This window comes from Artibeus jamaicensis, unplaced genomic scaffold (assembly GCF_021234435.1).
Source record: "Artibeus jamaicensis isolate MK-2021 breed Jamaican fruit bat unplaced genomic scaffold, CSHL_Jam_final contig_332, whole genome shotgun sequence".
NCBI classification, from domain to species: Eukaryota; Metazoa; Chordata; class Mammalia; order Chiroptera; family Phyllostomidae; genus Artibeus; species Artibeus jamaicensis.
The window spans coordinates 30,929,714-30,940,732 of NW_026521788.1; the positions used below are offsets into that span (position 1 = coordinate 30,929,714).

At 45.3% G+C, this 11,019-nt stretch overlaps 1 protein-coding gene across 2 annotated transcripts; it reads right to left on the reverse strand.

Annotated features, from left to right (window-relative positions):
• Nucleotides 1-6,186: 6,186 nt before the first annotated feature.
• On the reverse strand, nt 6,187-10,759 carry LOC119064189 (mannose-binding protein A-like). Of its 2 annotated transcripts, none has more exons than XM_037165766.2 (5): nt 10,657-10,759; nt 9,010-9,199; nt 8,488-8,604; nt 7,310-7,384; nt 6,187-6,640 (listed from the first exon to the last, which is right to left on the reverse strand). In XM_037165766.2, the coding sequence occupies exons 2-5, from the start codon at nt 9,188-9,190 to the stop codon at nt 6,267-6,269; spliced, it is 747 nt and encodes a 248-aa protein (XP_037021661.2). In that variant the 5' UTR covers nt 9,191-9,199; nt 10,657-10,759; the 3' UTR covers nt 6,187-6,266. The 2 variants fall into 2 exon arrangements, with proteins under 2 accessions (XP_037021661.2, XP_037021660.2); XM_037165765.2 differs by having other exon boundaries at nt 10,591-10,757.
• Between the last annotated feature and the right edge of the window lie 260 nt (nt 10,760-11,019).

The following is an 11,019-nucleotide window of genomic DNA, read 5'->3' on the forward strand; positions in this document are numbered from 1 at the left end:
TTTCTTCATCCTTTTCTGTTTGGTCATTTTTTTCCTCCTTCTGGTCCGCTCCCTTGATTTGAGTCCCAGTTTACTTTCCATCACTATTGGTTTCCTGTGCATTTCCCTTCATTTCAGGTAGTTTAGCCTTCATGTGTTCCTCTAATTTGTGGCTAAAATCAACCAGTTATGTGAGCATCCTCATCACCAGTGTTTTGAACTGTGCCTCTGATAGGTTGCCAATTTTTTGTTTGCTTAGATTTATGGGCTCTGGGGCTCTAAGTTGTTATCGAGCCATGTTTTGATCTGTCCATGCCTGTTACGTATGAGGAGAGGAGCCTTAGTTGTTCACCAGGATGAGGCTACCCAGGTCTCTGGTTTGTGATGCTGTATGTGGGGGCGGGGTCAGAGAGGGAGCAATGGCAGTCCTCTCTGCTCCTTCCCACTGCTGGGGCCTTCACGATCTGTCTCACTGCTCACTCCTTTGCTGGTTTATCTGTGCGCAAATGTGTGACTGTGATCAGCCAGCTGCCTTGTGCCTTCACTGGGTCCACCCTGTTGCTGCCCCACACCTGGGATTCGCCCTTGGCTGCCTGGGTTGGGGGATCTTTTTTGCCCGACCTCCTTCGTGGCTGGCTCTGCCCCTCTTACGGGTCTAGCTGAGTGGTTTGTTGTTGTCGGACTCTGTATTGTTCAATTTTTTTTGTGACTGAGCTGTGTTTATTGTTGCTAAAACTTTATTGTTTTTAGATTTGGTTGTGTGAGAAGCTAAAGTGTTTCCACCTACACCTTCATCTTGGCGGAAGTCCACCCATCATTACTTTTTCAAATAGGTTTTTATCCCTTGCTCTTCTTCTCCTTCTGGTATCCCTATTATTCGGATACTATTATTTTTCATATTGTCTTGCATTTCTCTTAAACCATCTTCATTCTTTCCGAGCCTCTTTTCCTTTTCTTGCTCTTTCTGGGTGTTTTTTTCTACCTTGTTTTCCAGCTCTTTGATCCAATTGTCTCCTTAATTGATCCTGCTTTTGATTCCTTCTACTGTGTTCTTCAGTTCAGTAATTGTATTCTTCATTTCCTCTCAGCCCTTGTTGATAATTTCTATTTCCTTTTTTATATTGATATAGTTTTCAGCGAGTTCATTGTAATTTCCCTATAGTTTCTGGTAATTCTCTGTGAGCTCATTGAGCTTCCTGATAACTAGTGCTTTGAATCCAATATCTGATAGTTGACTTGCCTCTATTCCATTTAGCATTCTTTCTGAGGTTTCCTTTTTCCCTTTCATTTGGGAATTGTTTCTTTGTCTTCACATTCTTTGTGAGACTCTAATTGTTAGCCTCTGCTTCTTAAATTGATCTGTTCCGGCTCCCTAGGTTTATGGTGTGAACTTCTATGGTAGAATACCTGTGAGATTCAGTGCTGCAATTTTCTTTGGGTATCCTGGTGTTCACTGCTTCTACCTACTCTTTTTTGTGATCAGTTGGAGGGGTAAGGTAAAAGGGTTTAAGACACCAAGAGAGTATTCTATGTTATTTACAGTAGTAGCTGGTAAGAAAGAGATAGGAGATCCTTTGGCTATGTATAGTGTTAACTGTGATATTCCTCCCAACTATCCACTTTTTAGAAGGGATAGAAAGAAGATAAGACTCTTGGTGGGGAGGGAAGGATTGTGAGTTGGATCTAGAAAGCAGTGAGGTTGTGGGAGGTCAGATTCTGAGGTAAGGTGAGAGTAAAGGGTAGTAAATAGGTGTAGTGTGTGAGAGAATAGAGTCAACCATTATAGTAATATAGTGCAGGAAACCATGAAGTGGGCTAAGATCTGGGAGGGGTGTTGTGTAGTATTTACAATAGTATGGAATAGCTATTATTTACAATAATATTAGAGCAACAGTGATATGACAGAATCTATGAGATCCAGATACCAAGAATAGGGAATATTAGACCTTCAGTAGTGTACTAATGTAACACAGGTGAAGTAAAGAACAGTAAATTAGCAATACACTATGAATGAGAGGACAGAGGAAACCTATCAAACAATACAATATAACCAGTCAAGCAAAGAGTACTAAACAGAAAGAAAAGGAATAGAAAAATATTCAAGTAAAAGATGTAAGAATAATGAAAAATAATAATACAAATATGCAATGGCTTGCAGGTTCTCTTTAATAGCAAAATGAAATTTGTCTTTCTGTCTCAGCTGTTGCGATGCCCCCTCTTTGGGTCCATCTCTGGTCTTTTCACAGTTCTGGGTTTTTTGGTCTCATTTCTGGGTATTTAAAAACAAAAAGGAGACTAAGGAAGGTAGAAGATATGAAATTGGAAAGAAAGGAAGAAAAGAAGAAAGGAGGAAAGAGAAGCAAAGGGAATTGAAATATAAATAATAAAAAATTAAAAATTACTTAAAACAAACAAACAAACAAACAAAAAACAAAAACAAAGGAAAAAACCTCTTGTTGGTTTCCAACTACCCAAACAGGTTTTTCTGCTCTGGGTGGCTACAGCAGGCTGAGGGGCAGAGTTACAGATGTCGTCTCAGGGTCTCCAGAGTGGTCTCTGGGTGTTCCACAAAGCTCTCTCTCCCTGCATTGCAGGTGCGTGTGTCTGGCCAGGCTAACTCTGGTTGCACGCACTTGGATGCATGCTCTTCCCAGGGCTAAGCGTGCATGCTCACAGCCCCTGTGTGTTTGTCATTCTGTCCTTACTCCCTTCTCTGCGACTTCAAGCAACCGGGTCTCTCCCAATGCTGCTCAAACTCTGCTTGGCTGGGGAGGGAGCGCCAACCCAGCTCTCTCCCAAGAGCCCTGTGGCTGGCCCAGTGGGCTCTTGGCCTGGGGCTGAAGCCTCCCTGGTCCCTGTGCTGATCCCTGGACCCTTATTGTCCTGAAGCACTCTCCTTGCTGTCTGGATTTTCAATGCCCGCTACACTTTTGATCTCCTATTTTCATATATGCTGTGGTACTGTTGGCTCTTTGCTCTGTTCCTCTCTAGATTGGCTATGTTTCTCCCCTTTGTATAGGGGGAAGTAGAATCTGCTCCCTCTTACCTAGCCACCATCTGCTCTCCTTTATTATCTTTTCAAATAACTTCTCCAGTTGTTGCTCTTCCTCTTTCCCTTCTGGCACCTTTATAATTTGTATGTTGGAACGTTTAAAGATGTCCTGGAGGCTCCTAAGCCTCTCCTCATGTTTTTGAATTCTTGTTTCTTCATTTTTTTTCTGTTTGGTTGTTCTTTTCTTCCTTCTGGTCCATTACATTGATTTGAGTCCCAGTTTCCTTCCCATCACTATTGATTCCCTGTGCATTTTCCTTCATTTCACATAGCATAGCTTTCATTTTTTAAAAATCTAATTTGTGAGCAAATTCAACCAACTCTGTGAGCATCCTGATCACCAGTGCTTTGAACTGTGCATCTGATAGGTTGGCTATCTCTTCAGCACTAAGTTGTATTTGCTGTGGAGCTTTGATCTGTTCTTCCATTTGGGCCATTTTTTTGTCTTAATGCACCTGTTATGTAAGAGGGGCAGAGCCTTAGGTGTTCACCAGGGCAGGGCAACTCAGTGGCTGTGTTGTGACCTAGTATGTGGTCAGGGGTCTGAGAGGGTATAGTGGTGCTTGCTGTAGTCTCTGAGAGATTTCAGTTCCTTCCTCAGCTTCCCCCAATCAAACTGGGCATTTCTGGTGCTTATTCCTGTGTGGGTGGGTTTGTGTACATTCTAGGACCCTGTGGATATCTCCAACAAACTCTCCTGTGAGGCTGGGAGTTTCTCCTGGCACCTCTACCTGAACAGGTGTTTTCGATCAGGGTTTGAGGCTTTATATCCCTTCCACAGGGACCCTGGGTTGTGCGGTATGCTTATTCCCCAGTTTCTCCTGGTTTATGCAGTCCTGGTCTGCCAGCTGCCTTGTGCACTGTGCCCCCCACAATCTGCTGCCTCGCTGGATCTGCTGCTGCCACCCTGAGCCTGGGGTCTGGCAGCCACTGTCTGCATGCCTAGGGTTTGCCCACTGCAGTCTTGAATGCCCAGGTCTGTCAGCTGCTGCCTTGCCCACCCGGGTTCATAAGCCACTGTTTTTTTTTTTTTTACCGTGACCCCTCTCTGCCTGGCCAATCCACTCTGCCTCTTCTACTGGTCTGGATGAATGTGTCTATTTTAACTCCTTGCTTGTCGGACTTCCATACAGTTCAATTTTCTGTCAGTTCTGGCTGTTATTTTGTTTCTTAATTGTTGCCCTTATTTTGGTTGTGTGAGAAGGCACAGTATGTCTACCTATGCCTCCATCTTGGCCAGAAGTCAATAGTCTAGATTTTAATTGAAACTAGTGAATTGTTCTGCTCTGCATAACAAACTTTTTTGTCTTGACCCCAAGTGCAGTGGTTAAAAAAAGAGACTTGTGGGGTTAAAAATTCAGTGACATGACACTTTAGGTATGCTGGAGGAGAAGGGCACAGGTCCTATCACCCTCACCCTGTATAGGATGCCTTCTACATGTCCCAATCTAATTGTCAGCCCGGCCCCGACAGTCCTGCAGAAGGAGGGCACCTGGAAGAGAGCTCTTCCTATGTGCACTCCTGGCTATCCTATCCCTCATCCATTTGGGGATTTTTTTGGTGTACCCACTCCACAAATACTCATGAAGCACTTAGTAAGTATGAAGTGCTCTTCCTGGTAGATGAGATACAGAGAAAAATAAAATGAAAACAAATATTAACAAAAATATTTCATGAAGGGCCCATTTTCCAAATCTCGTATTGTGAATGGCATAGAATTGGAGCTGTGATCCACTCTCCCCACAGTGTGCTGCATGGGCTCTGCAGAGTCTCAGCCCACCCAAGCAGAGATTGCTAAAACCCATGCAGGGTCATGAGCTGGACTGTGGGCCAACAGTGTCAGAATCCTGCTCAGAGGGAGGTTTGAGTTGCTGACTGGGTGACCCACAGGGTGTGAATCTCACTTTGGGAGAGTTTTTCCTCCTCTCTCTACCAATAAACCTCCACCACTGACCTATAATGGCATGAGGATGTCACAGAAGGAAGGAGGTGCTGAACACAGAGAGCCTGAGACCAATAGTGCCCTGTGAAGGGGGTAGTCAGGAGTCTGCCTGACCACTGGCCTCCCCAGTGATGATGCTGCATGCACCACAATGTCAAATTGATTTCCTAGAATATGCAGGAAGGAAAGACTGTCTTTTTCCCCTCAAGACCACCCTAGTGACCATAAGGAGGTTACAGCCACTTGGGCAGGAAGAGGAGATTCCTGAGACAAATAATTGTGCCCTGTGTTGGTGTGGAAGAAAGTATTCTGTGGAAAGTAACTTCACAGGGTGTTGTAATCATATATTTCTAAGGGGAAAGGCCATGGTGAGTAGCCACGCTGAGGCCTGTAACTTTTTTAGTAAAAGGTTTACCTTTATCTTAAGCAAGCTGTGTCCATTGTTTCTAGGCATTTAGGTTAACACACCTTTCAAATGCCTGTTTTCAGACCCCTCAGGAGAAAAGACCCTCAAGAGGACACCTAATCCTGTTAACTATCTTGTGATCCATTTCCCACCTTGCTTTCATACCTTCGTGTAATCATCCTTACCTTCCTTCCTTAATTCCAAATGCATAAAAGAACCTGTAAAGTGTCATTCTGAGAATCATTTTCTCTGTCTGTTGTCTTGCTTTAAGTATCCTTTGTTTGGTTCAAATAAACTCTTATAAAAATTCTCTACAGGTTTGGAAGTTCTACGATTGTAATTGCATTCTGCCAGGTGACACATTCTGATGGTGAAGGGTGTTCTGGTGCAGCTCACAAACAACTAAAGACAGTACCTGAGTCATAAATAGGGCTGGGCTTGCCATGGGAAGGAACCAGGGGCAGGAGAGTTTGGCATCAATAGTGGCAGCACTTGGATAAAAAGGAATTGGAACTCCTGGAGGCTGAGATCTGCTGCTGACTCTGACACTGATGTGGCCCTGCATTGGTTCCTGTGGGGGTCTGCAGTGTTCTCAGTGGAAAGGAGAAGGCTAGCCTGGGCCCTTTCCATGGTTGACTCTGACCCAAAGCTGTGCTCTTAGGCAGGACAGAGGGTGTCCTTTGCCCCGAATGGGACCAGAAACAATCATGTCTCACTTTTGGCCACTTTTCACTTCCTCATCCCACAATCAAATACATCACTTCCTTTTTCTCCCAACCCCATGAAGGAATGAGTCAACTCTGGGCATTAGAAAACCATCACTGAATTCTCTTGTAGGGCAGCAGAGAGCTCTGCAGAGAGCCAAGGATGGGTTGAGGAATGCCTCTTCAGGCTGGGAATTCACAGACAGCCAGGTAGGAGGAAGAACAGGAGACATCATTCCACAGTCCATCGGTTCGAAGGACCACACAGTCCTCCCCTGAGCCATGGTCATTAGGCTCATCTTTCTTCCAGTTGCTGTAGGTCAGTCTCCCTCCTGTCACATACACAAACTGGCCTTCGGTCACTTCATCTGTGATGCCCAGGAAGAGACTGTCCTCAGCCACATGCTGGATGGCCTCATTCTCTGCAGCATTCTTGGGGGTGGCCACAGTGGCCTGGAGCTCAGTGCACAGAGCCTTCACCTTGGAAAAAGGCATCTTTTCACCATTGGTCACATAGAGCTTCTTTCCAGATTTTTTGCCCAAGGAGAATGTTTGCACTGAAATCACAAAGGAGGGAGGGGTTGGCTTGACTTGGAGCCCAGCCCAGGACAGTAGGCACAAGGGCCCTTGACTGGGTACTGAGGTCTCTGGAAAACAGCCTGTACTCAACCTCCTGACTAACTGAGGTCAGGTCCCAGGAAGGAAGAGCTCCTCAGTGGTGGAGCAAGGCCCTGGCAGAAAGACTGGTTTCTCCTGGCATATCCTAACCTTGAGACACTCCATGTGTTACAAACTGGGCTGGTGCAGGGGAACATAGAAAAACACACTTGGCCTAATGTCATGCTTGGACACCAGAATAAGAAAGAGGCATAGACAGCTGTCTGTGTACAGTGGATGCTGAGGAAGGAGCAAAGATTCCTGAGTCAGCCAACCTCCATGCAATCTTTCCTTTGCTGCTTCCCTGCTGTGTGCTGTTGAATGAATTATTTATGATTCCTGGGCCTGTTTTCTCTCATCTATAAATAATATAAGTATAATTCCCACAAATAGCATTGGCGAGAGGATTGGATGAAACCATATAATGAGAAAATGCAAACCTAGCCCAGGCCTTGGTGTGTAATAAGTATCCAGATATGTTAACTCCCTTCCGCCCTCCTGAAATCCTAGAGCCGTCTGAAGAAAAAGGCAAGAGTGAGGAATACAGTGTGTGCAGAAAGAAGGCTTACGTTTTTTCATGTGGTACAGTTGGGACTTCAGTTGCCTTATCTCTCTCTCTAAGTCAGCCAGTGTAGTCTCAGCAACTGCAAGGCAATAGGGAGAGGGTATCTATTGAGAAAAAGACCTTAAATTGGAAAGAAGAGTATTTGGAAGCTCATTAAGAAGTTATGCTTATTCCACAAAATAAGAAAATAAAAGAATGAAAAAAAAACTGTATTCCTGCATTTGCAGATATAATTCAGAACTCTTATAAATTATACATCTGAAACTACTACTAATAGTAACAACTTTTAAACAATTGCTCTGGATCCTTTTCTTCACAAAGTACGTAAATATTATAATACTACAGTTATTTACCCCAAAAGTGCTTCCCTGGCCAGGCGGCTCAGTCTGTTGGAGTGTTGTCTCCTACACCATAGTGTGCGGGTTTCATTCACAATCAGGGCACATACCTAGGCTGTGGTTTGTGTCCCTGTTCAGGACCTTTTCAGGAGGCAACTGATTGATATTTCTCTGTCACATCTATGTTTCTCTCTCTCTCCCTCTCTATCTTTTCCTGTCTCCCTAAAATAAATGAACATATGCCTGGGTGAGAATTAAAAAATAAAACCTAACTCATTCTTCTTTTTGAAATTTTTTCTTCATCATTCTCTGTTATTTGTTATACCATGCAAACTCTTTAATATTTTTATTATAGTGATAGGCCTATGGGCAAATATTAATATATGGTCGTCTTTTTTTGTTGTTACTAATTACTTTATTTCACTCTGAATTACTTTATTTAGTTGCTTTATTACTGTATTGAAGCAGGGCTGTTATGAAGCAGTCCATTTTCCTGCAACTCTTGTGACAATAGTCTTAAGCTGAACACCCCAGAAGACCCATTTCTTCCCTTACATCCTGGAGCCTCACATTGCACTGTTCCAGTTGATGAAGTACAGAGGTCCATCTTCTACAATGGCCTGCTCAGGGGGTGGCTGACAGGGGTGGGAAGTCTGTACTCAGGCACCCATGGGAATCCCTTCAGGCCCCAAGTAAGATGGGAGGAATGAGAGTGCTGGGTCAGGAAGCAGAGGTGAGCATCTGCCAGTGGGGCAGCAAGAGAAGGGTCACCTCCCACCTGGCCCTCAAGTTCCCAGGGCCCTGGGTCCCCTTAGCCCACACCATGCTGGGATGAGGTCCTTACCTGAACTGCCTCCACGATCTCCTTTTTGGCCCTTGAGTCCTGCTAAGCCAGGAGCTCCTGGAATTCCTGGAGGCCCCATTTTCCCCGGAGGGCCCTGCAAGCCTCTGAGCCCTTGCCCTGTTGGAAGATGAAAGAAATGTGACTCTGTGGCTGTTGCTCATTCTCTTCCATCAAAAGCCCTGCCCTAGATTCACATGAGTGCAGAAACCACCAGTACAGTAGTGGTGACCTGAAAACAAAAGACCCTCCTGCATCCCAGGACCAGCTACCCAGGCAGGCAGATACCCCTCGTTAGGGGCAACCACACCTCATCAATTCCTGTGTGGAAAGGCAGGATCCAGGAGAACCACAGAAGCATTTTTGTTTTGAAGAGAATGAAATTGTACAGGAATTACTCTGTTATTCATCACCCATCATAATGGAAAGTGAGCCTGCTCATGGCTCTGTGCTAGATCCCTCACAGGGAACAGTGTCCTCTTGGGAGTAGAGATTTAAGAAGTCAGACCAGTCTGCTTGCTGTACCTGGTTCTCCTTTCTCTCCTTTGGGTCCATCTCGCCCATCTCTGCCTGGAGTGCCATTGGTGACTGGGATGCCACATGTAATCACTGAACAGGTCTTCTGGGCATCCTCACAGGATTTTATTTCTGAGCAGGACACTGTCACCACACACAGAAGGACAGGAAGTGATAAAAACTGGAACATGGTCCTTACCTGGTAGTGGAGCAAATCAAGGAAAATAATTTCATCTTATCTTGTTTAGTCAACATTCGCTACCACCTCTGGTATGTTGGACCCTGTGGTCAGGACAGCACACCCAGAGGGGACATCACAACCCTTGGCTCTGAGTTACTCCCAGGCTACTGAAGAGACAGACAAGTAAAATGTGTTAGAATTAGTTCAGTGGTAAAGGAAAGGTAGATGCAAGAGGACTGTATAAGAGGAGCCTGTTCTCCCCGGGCCTCAAGTGCTCCTGTGGGTACAGGGTATAAGGCTAGGAAGTTCCTATGCATGAGAGGCTATGGGGCCTGGGCATGACAAACTAGCTCTGTTCCTGGTGGCCTCCCACAAGGGCAAGCTCATTGCTTGTGTGAGCTTTGGCTCCTCTCTCAACTCCATTTTTTGAAGAGCAAGTGAGCCTCAGTTTCCCTCTTCTTCCCCTTTCTATGTACCCTAAAGCTAGACTCAAACTATTGTAGGTGAAGTGAGGCTCCACAGGGTCCATTTCTTGGTGGGAGCTCGTTTATGACATCCCTTCTTCCATTTCACATAAAAATCCCTATTTTACACTTCAGGGCTCCACCTACCCTCAGAACCACAGCTGTTTCCCCAGAACCTGTCAATATTTTGTCTAAAGTCTATTTAGTGATGGGCCCTTTCTGGGTGCTTAGGATCCAGAGTACCCTGAGATAGTGCTCTGACCCTCAAAAGGAACGTTCTTTGATCATTCAATGTTGCGACGTGAGACTCAAATTTTATTTTTTTACTTGGTTTGAAATTTTCTACTGTGAGAACTTTTTTTTTCCAGCCAGAACCCAGGCTCCTAAAATTTTTGGTCACACTGGGCCTGGTAGTATTTCAGCTCCTTCTTCTTCTCCTGCCAGGATTCTCTGCATGTTGCCCAGAGGCCTACCTAGCTCTGCACCCCCAACCAGATACCAGATTCCCCCAGATCTCTCCTTGGTCTGGCTCCTTTTCCAGGAAGCCTTGGCAGCTCAGCCCCCCATGGGCCTCTCCCTCTGCTCCTCTCTCACTGCTAATCCTAATGTTGCTGGTAACTACTCATGTGCCCATGTCTACCCTGTCGGCTCCCCTATGCATTCTTTTCCTCCAGGACTCTGAGAAGTAGTGAGTTAGAAGGAGCCCTTATCACCTTCTTCTTCACCTTTCCTATTTCTATCTTTTCTCCCCTTCCTTGATTATACTGGAGGCCAAGGTCAAGCTTAAACACACTCTACTTTCATTCTTTCCTTTGGCTGAAAAGACCACCTTTCAGTTTGCAGATGGTCAGGTGGATCCAAGAAGAACATAAATGCCACAGATCAGAGATACAGAGGCCCTGAGTGGGCCTGACAACCACACCAAAGTTCCGGCCTCAATCTTACCAGTAAAAGGTCAAGTGGCCAGACTCCTGGCCCTGGACTCTACCGCTGACTCCAGAAATGACTTACTAGGGACTCTTCAGAGCATGAAGGCTGTGGTAGGGAAGCTGTCTTCCAGCCCAGGCTTCTGGCAGATGCCTCAACAATGTCAGGTCCACTTAACCTGGTGATCAGGGACAGTGGACTGACCTTCAACCCAGGTTAATAGACAACAGTCCTTAGAACTGCTGTATGCTGGGCAGTTTTCCAGGGCTGCTGGCGAGCTTTCCAGCCTAGCACTGGGCAGCTCTCTATTTTAAACCTGAAACTTTTCCTTTTACTGCCCCTTCCCATGCATCCATTTCTATAGCTCAGCAACCAATCCTCTAGAATCACAGATTTTCAGGATATTTCTCTGCAGATATTATTTATATGAGACATGCATTGACATTC

Coding starts and splice junctions, on each gene's coding strand:
- LOC119064189 (XM_037165766.2), bottom strand. CDS start 9,190: ATGTTCCAGTTTTTATCACTTCCTGTCCTTCTGTGTGTGGTGACAGTG. Junction 7,385..8,487: donor AGATCGTGGAGGCAGTTCAG/GTAAGGACCTCA, acceptor ATTGCCTTGCAG/TTGCTGAGACTACACTGGCT. Junction 6,641..7,309: donor ACTGTACCACATGAAAAAAC/GTAAGCCTTCTT, acceptor TTGTGATTTCAG/TGCAAACATTCTCCTTGGGC.